This window comes from Hemibagrus wyckioides, linkage group LG28 (genome assembly GCF_019097595.1).
Source record: "Hemibagrus wyckioides isolate EC202008001 linkage group LG28, SWU_Hwy_1.0, whole genome shotgun sequence".
In the NCBI taxonomy this organism is placed as follows: domain Eukaryota; kingdom Metazoa; phylum Chordata; class Actinopteri; order Siluriformes; family Bagridae; genus Hemibagrus; species Hemibagrus wyckioides.
The window spans coordinates 6,414,524-6,436,234 of NC_080737.1; the positions used below are offsets into that span (position 1 = coordinate 6,414,524).

The 21,711-nt window shown below is 37.4% G+C and overlaps 3 protein-coding genes across 5 annotated transcripts in view; 1 reads left to right on the top strand and 2 right to left on the bottom strand.

Annotated features, from left to right (window-relative positions):
- The window catches only part of bicdl2 (BICD family like cargo adaptor 2), a 10,217-nt gene extending 4,498 nt beyond the window's left edge, over positions 1-5,719 (top strand). The window contains exons 6-11 of the mRNA XM_058382929.1: positions 325-471; positions 730-876; positions 2,841-2,915; positions 3,722-3,804; positions 4,129-4,243; positions 5,498-5,719. Coding sequence (XP_058238912.1) covers positions 325-471; positions 730-876; positions 2,841-2,915; positions 3,722-3,804; positions 4,129-4,243; positions 5,498-5,668 — 738 coding nt within the window. The 3' untranslated portion in view covers positions 5,669-5,719. The remainder of the gene's footprint in view (positions 1-324; positions 472-729; positions 877-2,840; positions 2,916-3,721; positions 3,805-4,128; positions 4,244-5,497) is intronic.
- A 681-nt stretch (positions 5,720-6,400) lies between these two features.
- On the bottom strand, positions 6,401-14,605 carry crfb12 (cytokine receptor family member B12). 3 transcript variants are annotated; one of them, XM_058382932.1, is made up of 8 exons: positions 14,264-14,605; positions 14,062-14,150; positions 11,030-11,159; positions 9,085-9,260; positions 8,770-8,915; positions 8,107-8,260; positions 7,722-7,846; positions 6,401-7,605 (listed from the first exon to the last, which is right to left on the bottom strand). In XM_058382932.1, exons 2-8 carry the CDS (start codon positions 14,123-14,125, stop codon positions 7,093-7,095), a joined length of 1,308 nt encoding a protein of 435 aa, XP_058238915.1. In that variant the 5' UTR covers positions 14,126-14,150; positions 14,264-14,605; the 3' UTR covers positions 6,401-7,092. The 3 variants fall into 3 exon arrangements, with proteins under 3 accessions (XP_058238915.1, XP_058238914.1, XP_058238913.1); XM_058382931.1 differs by having other exon boundaries at positions 6,406-7,605; positions 7,722-7,843; positions 8,107-8,263; positions 14,264-14,604; XM_058382930.1 differs by having other exon boundaries at positions 6,411-7,605; positions 8,107-8,263; positions 14,264-14,602.
- Positions 14,606-16,684: 2,079 nt separating this feature from the next.
- Positions 16,685-21,524, bottom strand: si:dkey-71l1.1 (uncharacterized protein LOC569883 homolog). The gene is made up of 10 exons (XM_058382934.1): positions 21,224-21,524; positions 20,773-20,960; positions 20,189-20,256; positions 19,897-19,989; positions 19,714-19,815; positions 19,503-19,608; positions 18,301-18,423; positions 17,993-18,069; positions 17,319-17,421; positions 16,685-17,217 (listed from the first exon to the last, which is right to left on the bottom strand). Exons 2-10 carry the CDS (start codon positions 20,915-20,917, stop codon positions 17,078-17,080), a joined length of 957 nt encoding a protein of 318 aa, XP_058238917.1. The 5' UTR covers positions 20,918-20,960; positions 21,224-21,524; the 3' UTR covers positions 16,685-17,077.
- Positions 21,525-21,711: the final 187 nt, after the last annotated feature.

Below are 21,711 nucleotides of genomic sequence, written 5' to 3' on the forward strand. Positions count from 1 at the left end.
ACATCTTCAGCTCTGCTACCTCCAACTCTGACTCCTGTCTCTTCCTCAGTGTCTCTAAACCATACATCATGGCCGGTCTCACCACTGTCTTGTACACCTTCCCCTTGATTCTCGCTGATATTTTTCTATCACACAGAACTTTCTCCACCCATTCCAACCTGCCTGCCTCTTTACCTCTTGTTTTTTTATATTTTGTATTAAATAAAAACGCTAAGAGTCTAATTAATGTGCTTAGTTTTATACAGAGAGAGTCCTTCATAAATATTGTCACCCACGAATATAAACATCATGCTGATATGATTGTTCTCTTTACTTATTGAACAGAATCGAGTGTTAAAAGAGCGATGCTCCAACATGGACAAGCAGCTGAAGTCCTCGGACGAGGACAACGAGCGGATAAGGATGGAGAGGGAAGGACTGCGTGTGAGACTCCTCGAGCTACAGTCCAATCTGAAAGAAAAGGAGGGTGAGGTGAGAAGAGAAGCGAGATCAGAGATTAGGAATATGATGATGAATAGCATCGTAAACCTCACTGAAGTGAAGCGGAACTGTTTTTATGAGTTTTCTGAGGTAGCAGGCGCTGGTAGTAGGGACAGGGTCCAGATTTGATGAAAACTTCCTCTTTTGTGATCAGTGTCATTTAAAAGAGTTTTGTCTTAGACACAGTGTTCAGTGCTATCATTCACCAGCATCAAAGTTTGACCGAAATCGATTTGGACTTTTCTACAGCTGGAGCAGCACCAGAGTGAAGTGTTCCAGTTGCGCACCATAAATCGGAGCCTCCAGCAGAGAGTCCAAGCATTAGGAGAAGAAGCCAGTCTGGAGGAGATCACATCCTTCCCTCTGTCTCTACAGAATGAATTGCAACAATCTCAGGTTAGCACTGCGGATTTACACTAACCTTTATGAAAAGTTGGGATCACTTGGAAATTTGCCCAATGAAAAGCCCATTTTATCCATTTAAAAAATGGATTTTTAAAAAGAAAGAAGAAAGATCTACCATGGCATTATCAGCAACCATCAGTCCTCTGTTTCTGTCTCATGTTATCTTTGCTTATCCAAGCTAATCAGTTGATAAGGCTAATTGATTATAAATCTTTTTGGAGTCATGTTACACAGCTGAAAACTGTTGTACTGATTAAAGGAGCAATAAAATTGGCCTTCTTTAGGTAAGGTTAGTATTTATTAGCACCTTCAGGAGCTCATCAGAGCATCTCCAAAACAGCAGCTCCTTTTGGGGCATTTCCCGTCTGCAGTGGTCAGTATCTATTAAAAGTATCCTTTAAGTCCTGTAAGTTGTGAGATGGCCCCACCTCGCAACTTACAGGACTTAAAGGATCTGCTGCTAACATCTTGGTGCCAGATACCACAGAACACATACAGGGATCTAGTCCATGGGTTCAAGTCCATGCCTCGATGGGTCAGGGCTGTTTTGGCTGCAAAAGGCAATATTAGGCAAGTGGTCATAATGTTGTGCCTGATTGGTGTATATACTTTACTGAAAAGAAATGATTTACGTTAAATTTACTTTAACATTTAACATTAACATAACTTCGTCCAACATGATTTGATCACATAGTTAGAAATTCATGAATAAGATCACTGATTTATTTCATCATTATATATTTCATATTATATATATATATATATATATATATAATATATTTATTTATTTATTTCATTATTATATATTTTGCTTTGGTGCTTTGGTCATGCTCACTCTACATCATTCAGTCGACTACTTATAACTAATTATAGATAGATAGATACATACATACATACATACATACATACATACATAATTTATTCATCCCAAAGGGAAATTCACAGCTTCCAGCAGTATCCACAAACACAGGTAATAGATAAAATAGGAAGGAATATAACAAAAAAATACTAAAATACCCAAATTTAGGGTACAAAAATATAACAAAAAATATATAAAATAACGAAATATTACACAATTTAACAAAATATAGCAAAAAATACAAAATGCAGAGATTTAAGGAATAAATATAGAGAATTGTATGAAATTGTGATGAAAAACAAGATAAGTAATGTGCAAAACAAGTGTTTAAGGTTTTAATTTAATTTAGTATAAGCAATGAAATCACGTTTCGTATCACGTATTTCTTAAATCTGACTATCCACATTTTCAGTGTTGCTGTGTGAGGAGTAAAACAAACAATTTCAATGTCAAATTTCTGGACATGTTTTGAGACAGATTGTTAGTGAAATAAGCAGTAAAATAGAATTAGTTTGGTATACAGCTTGAGATATAAATACACTGAAAACATTTTTGGTTTTTTTGGTCAAAATAATGCAAAATATACAGTGATTATGCATATAGAACACCCTTATGCTAATTTTGTGAGGAAATTTATATATATATATATATGTATGTGTATATATATGTGTGTGTGTGTATATATATATATATATACACTAATTACACAAGTCATGGTACTAGTGTATTTGTTGCTAACAGTCATGTGACCTGTACATCCTTAAGGGTTTTAATGGGTTTATTTAGCAGAAAACTTCACCTGTGAGTATTTATATGATAAGAGAATGCGAGGTAGCTGAGATGTTGATCTCATTTTCATGGAAACTTTTTGTCTGTAGTTGTAACGATCATTGTTGATGTTTCTTTATATAAGTGTGTGTGTGTACTGTACTGACTGCCACTGTTGCATGACCTACACTTGATTTCTAAGCTATATATCCTGGATTTATATCTCTTTTATCTGTTTCTATTTATATAAAGTACAAATATTATTAAAATTATAAACATTATATAATGTTTAATATATTTACCCAATGAATGTCATTTGGTTCGACAGGCCACAGAAAGCATCTTGGCTCATTCTGCTGTCCTGCAAGAGAAAGAAGAGGAGATTGAAAGGCTAAAGAAAGAGGTTGGTTCATGTTTTTATGGCATCCTAATGAGCACCAACCAACTCTATCAGCTGTAGTAGATTAATTTGTGTTCTACAGGATATTTGTCTGAATTTGGACTAGATCTGGAGAAACCTCAGTATATTAATTTGTGGCTTGTACTATTGTGGTTAATATTTGGCTATATTGGCAAAAGTTTTGGGACACCCCTCCAAATCATTGAATTCAGGTGATGTTTTTCAGTTGTTGTGCTTGGACCCTTAGTTCCAGTGAAAGGAACTCTTAATGCTTCAGCATACCAAGACATTTTGGACAATTTCATGCTCCCAACTTTGTGGGAACAGTTTGGGGATGACCCCTTCCTGTTCCAACATGACTGCACACCAGTGCACAAAGCAAGGTCCATAAAGACATGGATGAGCGAGTTTGGTGTGGAGGAACTTGACTGGCTCATGTCCAAAATATCTCGGTATGAAGCTGAAGCATTAAGAGTTCCTTTCACTGGAGCTAAGGGGCCGAGCCCAACCCCTGAATTCAATGATTTGGAGGGGTGTCCCAAAACTTTTGGCAATATAGTGCATGTCTTACTGGATGATTTCAGTTTCAATGAAGTAAGCCTTCTAGTTATCTATAATCACTTAATGATATTTCTAAGAACCATTTCCACTGAAAAAAACTTTTATTAACATCCTTAAAGATACACTTAGTTTTATCAAAGCTAAGTGTAAACAGTCTTTTTACAAATATTTTTATTTATACAAATATATACAGATGGATTTCTTTACTTTATCTCACCCCCTTTTTTGTGTTTTCTGCATTTCCATAGCTTGAATCCAACCAGGATGAATTAGCGGCGCTAAGAGAGGAACTGAAGCCGTTCCGCAGTGATTCCAACAAACCTCCATACAGGTTATTTACTACATTTCCACTCCATGAAATTTCATAAACTGGTTTATCTCTTCATTAGTCACTGGGCAAAAAATAGCAACACCAGCCAAAGAGTCTAAGAGTGATACACTTTCTCAAGTTATCTCATTCGTCCTTCTTATCCAAGCGTAACTTTTTAGACATTTTAGGAATGTCTTGTATTTCCATGGTGTGTAAATACACAATCTTCTACGAAACAGCAGTGTTTAAGATTTTAAGCTGTTTGGACTGACGCAGGTCTAGTTTCGGGTTTTGTCTGACCTTGTTTCCTAATGGTTTCATGCTTTTACTATGTTGTCATCACAGAGCCTTGGAGGAAGATCTGGCCTTGGCACGGCAGGAGCGTGACACGCTCAACCAGCAGCTCCTGAACACCATCCGACACAAGGTGGCTCTCTCTCAGGAAGTCGAATCCTGGCAGGTGTGTGATCGATTTCTTTTTTCCGCAGTACCACATTCTATAGACGGAGCTGTGGGAAATGTTCAGTATCGTGTCATGACTTTTTTTTTATTGTTTGTTTTTGTTTGTTTAACTATCTTGGGGGCTATAAAGAAGGATGACATTTAAATGTTATAATTAGATGTACGGAAGAAGTGTTTAATAATTTTGCTGGAGAAACTGACTTGTAGAGAGAGTTAAACAATGTTGACAAACTGGTTTCATAAACAGAATCTTGTGTGGTTGTCATAAATCTTAAAGAAGGCACAGTAGGGTTATTTGTCACTCTTCGTTTTGTCTTTTGTCTTTTCTAAATAAAACCTAGACTGTAGATCAGCTTATTTTTCATAACTATGTTGAACTTTTGCTACATGCTTCAGGTGCATTCTTGTGCAAGCTAATTGACTGTATTAAGTTCCACATTTACTAGAAATTCCTGCTAACAATTGTTAAACAGTACCATAAATCACACACTGTTTAACTGCTGGAACTGCTGCTTTTTTTTTTTTTTTTTTTTTTTTTAAATCTTTTATTAAAACCAAACTGTAGAATAAGGTTTCTCTATAAATAAATAAATACATACATACTATTTATTAAATTGATAATAAATAATAATACTGTTTAATTTAATTCTTAGTTGTTTTTTTTTACCAAGCTTATTTGTATACATACTTTTTTTGTTTGTTTGTTTATCTTATTATATTGTTTTATATTTATCTTTTGTTTTATTCACATTCTTGGGTTTTTATTTTATTTTATTTGATTTACTCTGTTTTTCTGTATATTTTTTGCCTTATTTTTTTCCCTTTTGTATCTTAATGATAAGACAAATAATAATCATTATTATAATTGTTTATTTTTTTATTATTAGTGATAGTAGTAATAATAATGATAGTAAATAAAGAACCACCAGTGCAACCAGTAGTTCTATGCTGCTGCTGCCCAGCCTTTAACCTCATCATAATCAGTTCAAAGACAAAATAAATACAGTCTGTAATGAAAGACTGATTCATTCCCACGATAACACACTGCCTCTCGCTGTTCAAACAGCATACCAACTGTGTACCTCTTTTTCAGCTTTCTTTCTTCTCTCATACCTCCATCCTGGTACACTGTCACACCCACGGGCAGAGAGATACCATCACTTGTTTGGCATAATGATGTGGTTCTGAGAGTTATTCATAGCACTGCTTTGTGTGTTTTAATCCTCTCTCTACTTTTTCCTCTCTCGTCCAGGAGGACATGCGTCTGGTGATATGCCAGCAAGTGCAGCAGCAGGTACAAAAACGGGATAAAGAGAATGAGAAGACTGCGTCGCCTCTGCAAAGAAATGTTCGCTTGAGCAGGTCTTTCCGTTTACCGACAGAGAAGAAGAGCTTCTTCTCTTCCTTGTTTGGGGGGGAATAAAAAAAAAAAGAAAAGTTGACTGAGGACAAAAAATAAACCCCCACTGGATTACTGAAAGGACAAGTTAGAGGACAAAACTTCTGAAAGAACAGTGATGAAGACACAACTACTGAAAGGACCAGGACACTACTAGTGAAAGGACAAGGACACGAAACTACTGAAAATATAAGGACGAGGACACAACTACTGAAAGGAGAAGGACATGAAACTAATTAAAGGACTAATTAGAAGACACAAAACTACTGAAAGGACAAAAATCAGGACGTGAAGCTACTGAAAGTGCAAATTAGAGGACACACAACTATTGAAAGGACTGGTTAGAGGACAAAACTACTGAAAGGAGAAGGATGTGAAACTACTGAAAGGACAAGTTAGAGGACAAGGAGAAAAAATACTGAAAAGATAAGGACCAGGACATAACCACTGAAAGGAAAAGGACATGAAACTACCAAAAGGACGTGTTAGAGAACACAAAACTACCGGAAGGATGAGCTGTAAATAATATTATTATTATTATTATTATTAAGAAAACTAAACAAAGAGTATAATGGCATATTTATTTTGTCTATATTCCTTCTTGGTGTACAAAATATGATACAAATGTCTAAGACATCACTGTTGATAAAAACACCTTTTTATATATATATATATATAATGTCTGAATCTTTCTTCATGCTTCACAGATCATAAACATTTCAGACATTAAAGAGGTAGCAGCTGATTTCAATCCTTTTGACACTTCATAGTACCCTAACAAAAAAAATAGCTTTTTATTATGTATTTAGCTTTCACTAAAAAGATTTTTACATTCCTTCAAAATAACATCAAACATGTCTTCATTACGGATGTGACTTGAACCTTTCGGGATTTTTAAAAAAAAAGACTTAAAGCACCTCATGTGTATGGTATAATAACAAAAGAACAATACACCACAAGGGGGAGCTATTAGTCACATTGCTTTTTACACTCACAGTAAGTAAAATTCCCCAAATACACCCTATAATAAATGTATGTTTAAGGTATTTTCATTGAACACATATTCCAAACCCTGGTCTAGTAGAAACCCTCGTTCATAGCAGTCTAAATTCAAAAGCTACTTCCATATGGTACGTTAGAATTAAATCACTTCTGTAGGACCAGAATATGCACGTCAGAACAAAAGGACAAAATTTATTACACTCATTAAGTAGATGCCTGCGGCCAGGATAGTTCAGTAGCATTAAATCGATCATCATCAATCATCTTTATTAAAAAAAAAAAAAAAAAGTGACAGATCATTTGCTGTTGTGTTTCAAATGATCTATTCAGCCACTCCAATATTCCACTCAAAGCTACATACTTTAGCCGGGTTGTAAAAAGTAACACACAAAAAAAAAACAGCACCATGTATGAGTTTTGAATATTGTACACTTCATAGTTCAGTGTTATAAATTGGGCATCCAGCGTGGGTCAGGTCTGGGCTCATAGTTGCTTCCGAAAACGGCATCAGAACGCAGACTTTCCGTCTCTGCTTCAGATTCTGTCTGCTCAAAATATTCTTCAAACATGTTTTCATCATACATGAATAGTACCGAGTCTAACGAATTTCTGATCTGGTCACTTGGTGGAATCGCGTCTCGGAATGAGGTTGTATCTAGTGTCAAGCCATCAGAACAACATTCCGTCTCTGTCGGACTTTCCCAGTCTTCCTCCAGCTTCGCAGCTGTGCTGTACAAATCACGGACTGGAGGCGTGTCCTGATCTGACTCGTCCATGATTTGCGCAAGAAGACCTTCCTTGAACTTTCCGTCATACCCGCCGTAGTAACCCTGAGACAAGTCTTCCCCCGATTCCTGATGCACAGACTTACAGTCATCTGTGAATATCCATGAAATTGGAAGAGCTCGGGGATCCTCAGGGTTCAGTATTCGGACCATTCCAGTTCCTTCGATAATCTCCTGTGAGGGACACGAGAACGAACTGTAGTCAGGGTCGGGTATCTTGAAAGACTTTCATTATAGATTATATGCTGGATATTATACGCATAATAATTTCTGGACTTTAACTGACATACCATAGCTTTGGGAATGCAGCTGTTCTTTGACGGCTTCACGTAGCAGTAAATAAGAATCAAACCAACCACAGCAGGAATGGACAGCAGTGGAAGGACTGCCACAATGAACACCCATACATATCCTTCTAGAACATGAGAGAAGGGGAAAAAATTTATTATTTCACGGCTGTGACGATACCTTTTAAGCATTTTTAGCTCAACCACTTTGATAGATTCTTCAACTGCGTCCCAAATCGCACATTTACTCACACTTGCAAAAGTTACAGATGCCGATAAAATCCAAATCTGGTGCTTTTCATTCTCTTGGTCTAATTCGCTCACCAAACCAGCTACCGACACACACTTATAAAAGTGACGGTCTAAACTCCATGTATGAGGTTCATACCATTTGGATCCAGATGCAGAAAAACACACATGGTGGCGTTCTGGTTGCTTTTGGGTCCCTCTGCTGTAAGAAGGGCAGACGCATTGAGGCAGTACATCCCAGGCGGCAGATTCACAAAGCTGGAAGACTTTGTAGTTATATTCTGTGCAATATGCTTCTGGGGGGAAAAAAAAGTGAAATTATGCACTCTTTACCTCTCACGCTTTGTTTCATTTGAGTCTACAGCAATACAACTGCAATTGCTGTAACTGATTTAAACTATACTGTAACAGAGGGTTTTATTTGCAAAAAGTCATTTATTAATATACAAAAAAAACATCCTTGCTGTACATCTACGGTTAGATTCATTCTTGCGTAAAATAATACATCTTTATCTTAAGTGCTTGAGGTCACTGATAAGTAAACATTCCATTCAGAGAATATGTAACCATATTATAAACTATAACAATTATAGTTTTTTTTTTTTGTAAAATAATATATATTAAATTCTAACATTTTTAAATATTTACAGAATATCATTTCGTTAGACCTAAATTATGCGGACAATTAAGCCTTAGCTTCTGACCAATCAGATTTAAAAAAATCCAACATGAATGTGATTCTAAAAATATCTGGATTCTTGCATCATATGTTATTGGTGTAAGAAAATGAATAGCATTTTACCTCTGCTGTGTTGTTGTCAGTCATCTGAAAAAGGTCAACAGAGAATCTCATCCGCACTTCCATCATCGACTGGACCGGATGACTGAGAGAAATCCATATGGAATTTTGGTCAGCAGACACCGACAACTGGGGAGCACTCAGAAGAGCTGCAAGGTAACCAGAACAACTTCATTCAAAATATAGAAAATCCATCCACCTTGACCTCTTCAATCCTGTTGATTAATAAAAGCATCCCATGGACATGATGCTACCGCTACCATGCTTCGTGCTTCACTGTGAAGATAATGGTGTTCTTCAGGATGTGTTCATACTCACTGTATTTATACGGCTGGAAGCTACGTGGCAGGCACGTCCATTCTGACCGCTCTTCCTTCCATTTCGCTCCGACTCTTACGAAATACTCAGTCAGAATTCTCTGGTTGAAGATCAGGTAGCATTGCGTCAAGGTGATGTTCGTACAGTCTTCGGGTTGATTCCATGATGACGATGAGCTACAATAAATAAAAAAAATAAATACGATTTTCCTGTGTATTCATATAATGTTTTCATTTGTTTCTCGAAATAAATAAAGATTTGCCAGACCCTCTACACATATCTATTCATTTACATTAGAAACATCTGCAGCAGCCACCGCAAAAAACACAACAGAGCAATCAGGGGTTAAAAAGAATGGTGAAGAAGCAAACATATACAAATGTGTACTTCACTAACTGCCAATGATCTGCCGGGACATGCTCAGTGTCTGATATTTGATTCTTTAGCTCTGCACTAGAGAACCTCAGGTGTGTAAAAATGCAGCTCAGGGTTTTTCACCAGTAGTGAAATTGTGCTGTTAAACATTTAAAAAGGTAAAAAAGAGAAGAAAAAAAAAACAAGATTTCTTGAAAGAAACAAACAAACCAATCCATCCATATAGGAGGAAAATATCTGATGGGTTCCATCCTATAATGGACCTTAGTGGGAATTGACTTCAATTAATTTAATTTTTTATTGTATCGTCTACCCTATAATAAAAAATAAAAAAAACAGGATCTAATGCTAATCTTTCACACATGGGTCATTTAGTATGTTGTAGTATGAGGAAATGTCGAATATATACACCGATCAGACATAACATTATGACCACATGTCTAATATTGTGTTGGTCCCCCTTTTGCTGCCAAAACAGCCCTGATCCTTTATGCTGTGTATTCTGACACCTTTCTATCAGAACCAGCATTAACTTCATCAATCTGAGCAACAGTAGCTCATTTGATAGATCGGATCACACGGGCCAGCCTTCTCTCCTCTACATGCATCAGTGACCTTGGCCACCCATGACCCTGTCGCCGGTTCACCACTGTTCTTTCCTTGGACCACTTTTGATAGATACTGACCACTGCAGACCGGGAACACCCCACAAGAGCTGCAGTTTTGGAAATGCTCTGATCCAGTGGTCTAGCCATCACAATTTGGCCCTTCATCAAACTCGCTCAAATCTTTACGCTTGTCCATTTTTCCTGCTTCTAACACATCAACTTTGAGGACAAAATGTTCACTTGCTGCCTAATATATCCCACCCACTAACAGGTGCCATGATAAAGAGATTCTCAGTGTTATTCACTTCACCTCTCACTGCTCATAATGTTATGCCTGATCTGTGTATAAACAAAATATTATTTTTTTTAATATTATTTTTTATTATTATTTAGCCAGTAATGAGGATTTACTTCGATTTAGATGTTATTCATCCAGTTAGTCATAACTCTCAATCATTTCTCTTTAATAACATCATAATCTGGGAGGTGAATCGTTACACCCTCATGTTTATCACTCTCATGACGTTAACAAAAAAAAAACACGCTCTCTGGCATGTTCTCGGCAAACCGCAAAACATCTCACATCATGTCAGAAAAGCTACAACGAACACTGGAGGCTCCTTCTAAAAATATTATATCTTTAAATATTATGTCACAGACATTTTTAAAAACATCTGATCCCGCCCACCCCCCACCCCACCACCACCCCATACATGTTGGTGTGTAAACAAGTTTTTGTTATAGTATTTAGGAAGTGCTAAGTGCTGAAAGAACTTCTGGTACAGGAAATGTTTCATTTAAATGAAATACTTTACATTTGTAACCGAACAAGTCATCAGGGTTTGAAGTGCATGAAAAAATCTTTCAGCAAAAGGTTGAACAATTCCTTTAAGCACCCAAATGTGGCTCTCAGGCAGCGTTGAGTCTATAAAACAGAAATTTAACCAATGATTTAGACTTACAAATGCTCAATGTCTATAAACTCCAGGGAGTATCTGGTTCCTTTTGGGTTCCCTGGTCCAGGAAGCCATCGAGCCAAAGCCCTGAAATCCAGCAACTCCACACTCGGGTTGAGCGGAGGAGATAGAGCACCTGTCACGGCACGTTAAAGAGATAACATAAAAACATACTGTCATGCCAAAGTCTTAGATAGTAGCAGGGTGCTGCTTTGAATCTGTCAAGCTGAATTAATTACTTAGTCAATTATCATGTAGATCCCTGACACCATGAGAACACATTGTGCTATTGTGCTATTGTGGTTTGTATTGTATTTCCAGATCATGCCTTGTTTTGCTGCATATTTTATCTTGGACTCAGTGGTTGAAGTTATGAATAATGATCATGACATAGGGAATTAAAAATCCTAAGATTGGGGAGCGGCTCAGGTTATAGGCGTACTGTAGTTCCTAAAACATGAAAGATACGAATCAGGAAGTGGAAACCGCTTCGCAGGCTTTGGCACATCGCAGCGTAACACATGAAGAGGAAAGCACTATCTACCCTCTCTTAGTAAATGAGCTCACAGATTCACCAGACTGATCTGCTGCTTGAACTGCTTGAGTGATAACTTGTGCAAACAAGGAAAGAATCCCAACAGGGTCTTTAATCTCTGTCCATTTATAACATTTGCCAATTTGTTGTAGGTTTGTTTGACCTGTTTTTGGTGGAAAATATTCACTGTTGAGTTACTGTGCTACTGGCGGTGGTAGCTCATGTGGTTAAGCCTCTGGGTGATTGACCAGAAGATTTGGGTTCAAGCCTGCCAAGCTGCCACCATTGGGACCTTAAGCAACGCCCCCAACCCACCCTGCTCTAGGGGCTGTGCATTATGGCTGATTCTGTGCTCTGATCCCAACCCCCAAAGGATGAGCTATGCAAAGTAAGAATTTCAATGTATAAATGACAAATAAAGAAAACTTAACTGTTATTTTTTGGATAATTTTTCTCAAAACCTTTTGACGGAAAAGTATGAAACGTGGAAAGAGGCCAGGGCTTCAGAACGTCGGTTAATATCAGACAATTCAAAACAGCTATATAATAGGTGTACACTATATAATTACTGGATTATCTGCCATTATACTTCCGACAAATGTGATTGTCTATTATTGGAGTTCACTGTACACTCCAGTGTAGAAATACAAATCTCCGACCCAAAATGCATTGCTGTTTTCTGCCTCTCATCCCTCACTCACTGCAATGCTTTCTGTAATGTTTCATTTTTTCCAGTGTTTTATCAACTGCTAACCCGTTTGAAGCCTGCATGGACACATCAGTAAGTTATCTGGTGTATCAGTATTTCACATGTTTTTCATGCAAATTCTCAGAAGTATTTATAGTATCACATGTAAACTTTGTCATTTTCACTTTGGGGAAAAAAACAAAACAGAACAAAATAAAACCGTATTTATAACCAGAATGGCGAATGATCCACCATACTGGACAAAAATAATGGTTGTCCAATGCCCAATGGTATGCGAAATGTGCTTAGAGTATTTGTTAATGAAAGTGGTACACTTTATGTATTATATCCTAAAACTCTCTTCTGAACCATTTTATTCATCAGTAAGAGATTCAACTTGCCAGTATTTGATTTATAGCAACGTAGCTAAACTTCAACCGCTAACAATACTGACAGGAATGAAGTTTTTCGCTGCTCCAAACTTGTTTTTTATTTTTATTTTTTCAGTAGATTTTTGTAAACACTAAGGTGCAAAAACCCACCCCACCGGATTCCGACACATTTCCGCGACAGATAGATTTGTTTTTATTATTCCAGAAGCAGCAGCAGCAGCGATCTATGGGCCTGAAGAAAAGTCACTCTACCAGACTTTGTCGATTGTCGGGATCAAAATTCATGCACATTTTCAAAGAAATGAGCCCTAGTATGTTAAATGTAGTCAAATTTATGCAGTAAGATTAGCATTTTGAGAACAGGAATTGCTTAGATATGATCAAAGGACTATTAATAGTCAGACGCACCATAACGTGAATATTGTGTCTCAACTCAGGAAAAAAAAAAAAGAAGTGGACTATTATTATTGTATATACTGTATTATTTTAACAGAAGTGTTTTAATGTGTTTTTATACCACACAGGCTTTTCCTATCACATTGTGGAATGTTAAAACATTAAACTTAAAAAGATGGATTGAACAAAAAAACCTGTCAGAGGTTTTTTTTTTTTTAAAAGTTTTTTTTAAAGTTTTTTTAAGATCCTTATCGGCAAAAATCTTCTAAAGCAGATGTGGGTAGATTGAAGAGAAAAAAGGCTGAAAAAATGCTGAAACATTCCTTTTAACTTACAGAATGCATTCGAGTGCGAGATTCTCGTTCATATTTTTTCCTCACACAAGCAGCCTAAACAGAGCTGCATATTTTGGCTACACAACATGTTTTGACTGAACATATTTCAAGGTGGCAGGAAATCACATATCCAATCACATTCGACTCATTCAACATATAACACAGACTGACCGCCATTTTAAATTTCCATACATCCGCATCATTTTTTTCTTGCATACCGTATGAACTTGTGTATTAATTACAAACAAAGAGGTTAATGAGGAACTATCTGGCCTTTAAAGCTGACACACTTTCCTCTGTGTACTAGGCAAAGCAAATAGTCAAACAAGGAAGTCGAACGTCACAACACTGCAAATGTAGTCAAATCAATCAAACATGCGCTAGCATGCTGAGACAACACGTTTCCTGGTTTATTGTACATTAGGAGTCGTGAAGTGTTATGATTACTGTTTATTCCACAGCTTTGATTTCGGTCTATTAATATCAGTACCTAACCCAGTATTCATTCTATTGAGCGCCTCATAATAGACACCTGCTCCGCCTTGGCCAATGATATTGTCATCAGACAATAACACTTGTTTGGAAAATGAGTGTCCAAATTAGTTTGGTCTGAGCGCAGAACAAAATCTAACCACACAATAACATCAGGGTATTTTTTTTTTATTTTCCCTTAGGAGATTTGTTGTTTTTACCTTTAGATGATGCTAGATAATTCAGGAGCAGGGTGAAAAGTGTGGCTGCCCTGCACGCCATCATGATGAGCTTCCACTGAGCTTCTGCTCTGCAACACACACACACACACACCGTACATTATTACGTTTAAGGCAAGCGTCAACTCTTGTCGTGAAACGTAAATGCTGGTGTAAATTATTGGGATGAACATCCCTGACCTACATTGTTTGAGATGCATGTCCAGGCTGGTTCGTTCTGCAAGCGAGAACACGCCGTACGATTCTGGTTCAAACGCCCAAACACGAACACACACTCTGAGCAAATTTACACTCACAGACAAAAAACAGACACCATATCCAGACTTTAAGGCTCATTGTGAAGAACAACCCAGAGCACCGTCGGTGAAAGAAAGAGATTCTCCTGAAGGAGATTCGAGTGCGTGCCTGATTAAAGGCGAAACACACTCTGAGTGGTTCAGCCGCCACTCATTAGGAACGAAAATCTGTATCTGAGGCTATAATCCGTCAGCGGTCACGAAGCACCTGGCTCTGGCTTTTTCCATCTTCAGCTGCCTCGAGTTACGCCTGATCTAGTCATCAAAAAAAAAAAAAAAAAAATAGTAGCAAACGATCAGACATTTCACTTAAACATCCGAAACAGGACCTTCCTGTCAGGCAGGTGCGAGCTCACCTGTCCGCATTGCGCAGCACAGCCCATACTTCACACACAAAGGAGATGAGCCAGTGAAGTACAATCCATCAATTTGACTAACCTCGATGACATGTGAAGAAAGAAATCAGTGGAAAAAAAAGTTAAGCCTCCTGCTCAGGGATTAGAAAAAGTTTTCCTTTTAATCGTTTAGAAATTGAAACTCAGGTTAATGAGCATAGTACAAAGAACGGACTATCGGGTTAGGCTTAAACTGGCAAACTGCCAAAATATCCTATGTGCAGAATAAATCGATCAATATATAAATCAATAAATATGGTCTATGTGTATAGGATAGCACGATCATTGTAGTATAACATAGCACATCATGTCCATCTGTTTTATTAAATGTAATAAAATTCAATGGAAAAAAAAAACAATCCTTTTCATAGCATCAGTTTCAAAATTATTGGCACCCCCGTTAGCAAGAAATAAATAGCAATGAGTTTAAACCTATACAGATGCTGCATAGTTTCATAACAGATTTTGCTCCAATATTAAAACACACACACAAAACAAAAATAGCAGCCTTAAATCTCTTCCTGTTACGCTTAAATTGTTGTAAAGTGATCTCAAACCCCCTTTAAGCTTCTTTATATTCTTAGGTCTCTGCATGTAGACATCCCCTTCCATTCACACCAATAGAGACTGAGACAAAAGATTTTGTGGGGGTTTTGTTGTTGTTGTTGTTACTGTTATGGTCATGTTTTAACCTAATAGAGTTCATCAATCTTCACAAAACAGTTCAAGACAGATTTTCTATACGGTTGTATAGGGAAGGTTTGTAAACTTCTTAGTTGATGTTCATGGCCAAATCATCTGATTTCATCACATCATCATTACGACTCTAAACATAGTGCATTTTATAGGTTGCCTCTATCTTTTTCTCTTTTTTTTAACCCCTAGGTGATGTGACTGACTGGACTGATCGGAAGGTTGTGAGTTCGAATCCCAGGACCACCAAGCTGCCACTTCTGGGCTCTCAGGCATAGCTCTTAACTAACAATTGCCTAGTCGTATAAAAGAAAAAACAAATGAGATTAAAATATAATTTGCTCTGATCAAAAGCATCTGCTAAATGCTAGAAATGTAAATGATGATAAATTTGATGACCAGGAGCTCTTAAACTCTTGACGTAACTCTTAAACTTCCGGTCTTTCTGCACTCTCTGAAATGTTCATGGATCTGATTCCTGACAAAATACTCAACTTCTTTACTTTCCACTATTCCCCCCCCCACAATCTTGATGGAAGACGAAGATTTTTTGTCATAATTTGTCATAATTCAATGCGACCTCACTCGACAGCTACTCAAAAGAAACAATGATTACTTTTTTTTTCTTTTTACAAAAAATTGCTTTAATAAATATGATTTTTGCTGCATAATTTTAGTTTTATTTGCAGGAAAAGGAAAGTATTTTCTCCAAGGTTTGGATGTAAACGCTCATGTGTGAAGTCATTCTGTTGAAGGGTGCCAATATTTCTGGAATCAACTGTATGATATCATTTTATAACTACTGGAAGTGTTTATAGCTGAATATTTTGTACTAGCCTTAACATATTGTATTTTTTTTTCAGCGCTTAATTATATTGGTTCTGTGCGTTTTATATTTTTGTAGGAAAAAGTGCATAATTTCATGAAGACGTGCAAAAGTAAAAAAAAAAATCGAGCTGAAAATTGGTTGCAGAATATTTTACGATATTCAGCACAATATTGATATCATGAACCTTTCAGAATATCTTTGCATTTTGTTGCCTGCATGTGGATTTCTGTAAACATCCAGAAAGAAAAAAATTAAATTAAATTAAATTAAATTAAATTAAATTAAATTAAATTAAATTAAATTAAATTAAATTAAATTAAATTAAATTAAATTAAATTAAATTAAATTTTAAAAAAATGGAAATTTGGAAATTTCCAAGACAATGTGATATTAAATAAGTAAGAAATAAACACAACAGGGTGTGTAAAGGAAAATAATAAACGCTGACAGCGTATCCGGAATATTTTTTTTTCTTTCTGATATCAGAGAGAATTGCAAATGACTGCATAATGAATAAAAAATAATGCTGCATAAGTCTTTCTCCAAAACATCCATAAAATATCCAGTTTCTTCTCCAGTCATATATCCCATCAAGGTTATTATCATTAGGATCATCCGAGGTGTTTGTGACAGCCGTGTCGTAGTTTGAGGAAGGACAGCACCAACGTGGAAGTGTTTTTTTTCTCCATTTCGTTTAACACCGTCCACCTCAAAACATCCAGGTTAGTTTAGCTATAGAGTCATTTGGACAGACCTGAGGATATTTCCGGAACACCAATAAAGCCCTAGCCGACGTTCACTCCGAGGCCGACCTGCAGCTTGTCTCCTCTGTGGTTGACGAAGGCCCCCATGATGAGCGTAGCCGGAAGAGGACACAAGCGCTTCTCGAGGACACCTCCGATGATGCACCGGCTGTCCAGCATACCTAAGAGAAGATTCCCCTTAAACTTCCTCATAGGAACATTTCATTACAGACATCACTTCCTGATTTGAGTTCAGAGATTGAAAGATGATGGTGATTCTTACCTCTGAAGACCATGTTGGCTTCTGGTAAATCCATTTGATAGCCAAAAGAGAACTTGGTCTCCTGGGTCCTAGTGCTGGCCTCGAACTCCACTCCAACCTGAATCTGGGAGGATGACTACAACTTAATCCTGGGTTGTTTGAATAAAGCTAATTTACATACTATAGACAAAATACTACTTCAGAAATATGGCACTGAAATATGGCCAAAAAACTGTGGACCACTTTTCTCTTCTGGGAAGGTTTTCCACTAGACTCATGAATGTGGGGATTTGTGTTTATTCAGCTACAAGTGATTAGTGAGATCAGGATGTCTGGGGTGTGAACAATGGGGTGATCAATGGGGTTGAACCCTCGAGTTTTTTCACTCCGGCTTTGGTACAACCCATCCGTTGTCATGCTGGAACAGTGTTTGTTCCTCTTCAGCTCAATGCTTCCCAAATTTTGTTTGGCGAGGAACTATGTAGGGGTGTAACGGTCAGGAATGACTTTTTGGGCATGATTTGTATATATTAAAGACTTCGCTTAACCATCAACCAAATCAGAAGTTTGGATCGTGTTTTGGGCCGAATTTTTGCCATCTGATCTGAGGTGGTTTTACAGAAGACTCATTTCCATTACAGACCTTCTGTGATATCGTTAAAAGGAGACGTTCTGTATATTAGAGATCACTCTACCTGCTTGTTGGCTCTATGGTAATAGCTGGCATGGGCTCCTCCTTTACCAGCATTTAACGTAGCGACCCAGTTGGGACCTGGAAGGAAATTTTTTATTCATACTCTGAGATTGATGAACTTTAGGCACAAAAGAAGTCCAACTACAGAGTGACAGACAGAGACCATTAGGTTGGATTGTTTATGGAAACAGTTTGTGTTTGTTTGTATTTTTGTACAACACCGGAACAGACAAAACATACTTTGATGTGTTTTGGCTAGCTAGAATTCAGGGCTAGTCTGGGTTTGTGCCTCAGAGGTTGCTCGCTCACCTGAGTATTGCCCAGCAAGGGTGAGGATGCCGCCTTCTTCAGCTCGCCCTCTGTGGTAAACCAGCTCTCCGCCAAGAACCAGATGTGGAGAAACGCTCTGGAGGAAGTGCGCCACCATGATTACTGTCCCATGAGAAATGAAGGACAGAGAAAAATCATTTGAAGATATTTAAAAAAGTATTTTTACTAGTAAATGTTAGTAATTATAATGATATACTAGAACTAGCTATATCGTTCAGGCATAACATTCTGAGCACTGACAGGTGAAGTAAATGAGACTGATGATCTCCTCATCATGGCACCTGTTAGTGGGTGGGATATATTAGACAGCAAGTGAACATTTTGTCCTCAAAGTTGATGTGTTAGAAGCAGGAAAAATGGGCGAGAGTAAGGATTTGAGCGAGTTTGACGAAGGGTCAAATTGTGATGGCTAGACCACTGGATCAGAGCATCTCCAAAACTGCAGCTCTTCTGGGGTGTTCCCGGTCTGCAGTGGTCAGTATCTATCAAAAGTGGTCCAAGGATGGAAAAGTGGTGAACCGGCGACAGGGTCATGGGCGGCCAAGGCTCATTGATGCACGTGGGGAGCGAAGGCTGACCGGTGTGATCCGATCCAACAGAAACTACTCAAACTGCTGAAGAAGTTAATGCTGGTTCTGATAGAAAGGTGTCAGAATACACAGTGCATGACGGGTCAGGGATTGTTTTAGCAGCAAAAGGGGGACCAATACAATATTAGGCAGGTGGTCATAATGTTATGCCTGATCAGTGTATAGCTGGATGTCATGTAGTGATGATAATGTTACTAACTTTGTATTTATTTTTGCACACAAACATTTCAAGGCTTTGCAAGACGCAACCTGTGACCATACCAATGCTCTTAAGCACACTAGCCAGGGTCAGATATCGAGATTAGAGATGTCAAAGGAAGAAAATGAAGAAAAATATTCTTGTGCTCTTTTCCTATAATAGCATAATAACCTTTTATATTTATTAAACTAGTTTTTTATTCATTTCTAGTTGCATTCAATGGTGTGTAACGTTCCTGTTATCCTTCCAAAATGTTTTTAAAAGGGAAAAAAGAAAGCATGATGATTTGATGTGCAGATGATTTGATGTGCAGTTAGGATGTGAAAGCATCCTAACTGGCTATGATTGAACTGAGAGGAAATTTCTCGACAGATTTTTTTTAAGACTCGCACCAGATTCTCTCAGGATATCCGGGTTGGCCATAGTGACGGCGGCCGTGAAGTCACTGCCCCTGTACTCTGTCTCGAACTGCCATGTGACGAACTGTGACTGCACTGTCTGGGGACAAAAAAAAACAACACTGCGTGTTTAATTAAAGAAACCTGAATCACGTCGACAGACTGAACCTGACGTACCAGATTTTGAAGTGCATCAGTACACAACCTGAAAGACTGCTTTGGCTCGTAGTCGCTCGCTCAGGTGGAATAAGGAGTGAGCGTTCAGGCTGCCAGTGGAGTCCATCTCTCCAATCAGCATGGGCGAGCCCTGAGAGCAGAGACCAGACTTTTTTTCCAGCTCTTTTATTTGATTTCATTCAGTTTTATTAAGACATAATTGAAAGCTTACTGTTTCTTTGCTGTCTGTGTCTGACTGAAGGTGCTCCACGTGGAAGCGGTACGTCGACGGAGCCACGGCACTGATATGAATCGTGTGGTTGACCTGGAATTGAATGAATGAATGAATATTTTTTTAATAATAAAGCTTGAGCATCACAGGTTGAGATGATTGATTAACACATTGATAAATATTTAAAATGTTCCATCCACAGAAAGCATCCTTTTTTAATTAGTAACAAAAAATAAATGATCATTTATTATTATTTTATTAAAACAAAATCTGGTTGTGAAATGATGCAAACCTTGAAAAAGCTGCTCAGGGTTTTGTTTATGACCATCTTCACACCTTCAACCTGCTGTGGAAACACATCTAAACACAAACACACATATACATATATACATATATATATATATATATATATATATATATATATATACATTATTGCAATTAATAGTAAGGAATAAAACAGTGGAAATGGGAAAATAATCAACAACAGATTGGTGTGATGAAGCCAAACATGAAGCCAAGATTTTCCTACAGCAGCACATACTACAGTGCTTTATTTCTCTCTCCACAGCATTTTATATAATATGATGAGAAGTTTGGAGCTACATGTCCTACTTTTCACTTGTTAATAGTCGTCATGTAACATCTAAAGAGTTGGTAAGTTTCTGTTAGCCCCAGAAAATTTACAGATACTTCCATAAGAATGTCTCAACTTTCTTTCTTTCTTTTTTTTCTTGTCAGTGATGATCAGAAGCATACTGCAGATATAATTAGTAGGCAATTATTTTATTTCACATCCAACCAATCAGAATTGAGGATCTGTCAGCGCTGTGCTATTAATGTGATCCAGTGACACAGTTACATGGGGATTTGCTTCACCTTTGCAGCTGCGATGAAGGCCGTCAAAGCTGCCTGGGTTTGGAAGTCTTCCGTCTCTCTTGTCCCACCGCGACAGGGGTCTGTCCTGGGGGAAAGGAGAATTCTGACGCCCAGGGCGAGATGACAAGGCCAATACGCTGCCCATGAGGAGACGCTCACTTCCAGCCCTGATGTTCTGGCCAAATTACCTGTTAAAAATAATATTAAACAAATAAATTAAATAAAAATTGAATTAAATTTAGTGTACATAAACAAATAAATATTCATGCTTAGAAAAATATCAATATTTATACATTTTTTAGAATACATGACAAAAAAAACTAACGCAAAAATAAAATAAAAAGACAATATTAAATACATTTTTTTTTTTTTTAAATGACGATTAGGTCCACCTGACTCCTCTTCACATGACATACATAACACATCATTTGCACTGATTTTCACTACTTACTGTATTTTAGCATGGAACCTTCGAACACCTCCTGAACAAAGTCACATTCTTACATTTATTAAAAAAAAACTTGATTCGGCTTTTGGGTTAAAACAACATAAACGAGTTCAATTTGAAAGGATGCTGAGAAATGAAGGATGCAGTGCTCCGAAATAGAACGAAGCAACCCCGGCTGTTTCCTGAATAGAGCTGTGTTTTTAGACGTAGTGCACTAGGTAGGGCGTATACACGTTGTTGTCATATACGACGTAGTACACTAATATGAGAGGTACAGAGCTGTTTAGGATCCAGCCCCGATGATCAATCCGGCGACTTGACGTAGGGGTGTAACCACAAAATCTTTCCTGACTGGGACATTCAACGTCTTTTATAAACACGCTTTACTTGATTTATATGATATTAAAAATAAATAAAACGTGACTCTCGAGCTATTGCGTATTTTTTTTTTCAGTTTATCGTGCTAGATTTTATACGTTTTAGAATTTAAC

Excerpts from the sequence above, each read along its gene's own strand:
- crfb12 (XM_058382930.1), bottom strand. The coding sequence starts at position 14,125 with ATGATGGCGTGCAGGGCAGCCACACTTTTCACCCTGCTCCTGAATTAT. Across the intron at positions 11,160-14,061 it reads TTATCTAGCATCATCTAAAG|GTGCTCTATCTCCTCCGCTC; the intron begins GTAAAAACAACA and ends GTGCCGTGACAG. Across the intron at positions 8,264-8,769 it reads CTGACAACAACACAGCAGAG|AAGCATATTGCACAGAATAT; the intron begins GTAAAATGCTAT and ends TTTTCCCCCCAG.
- si:dkey-71l1.1 (XM_058382934.1), bottom strand. The coding sequence starts at position 20,917 with ATGGGCAGCGTATTGGCCTTGTCATCTCGCCCTGGGCGTCAGAATTCT. Across the intron at positions 19,990-20,188 it reads CCCTGAGCAGCTTTTTCAAG|GTCAACCACACGATTCATAT; the intron begins GTTTGCATCATT and ends ATTCAATTCCAG. Across the intron at positions 19,816-19,896 it reads ACACAGACAGCAAAGAAACA|GGCTCGCCCATGCTGATTGG; the intron begins GTAAGCTTTCAA and ends CTCTGCTCTCAG.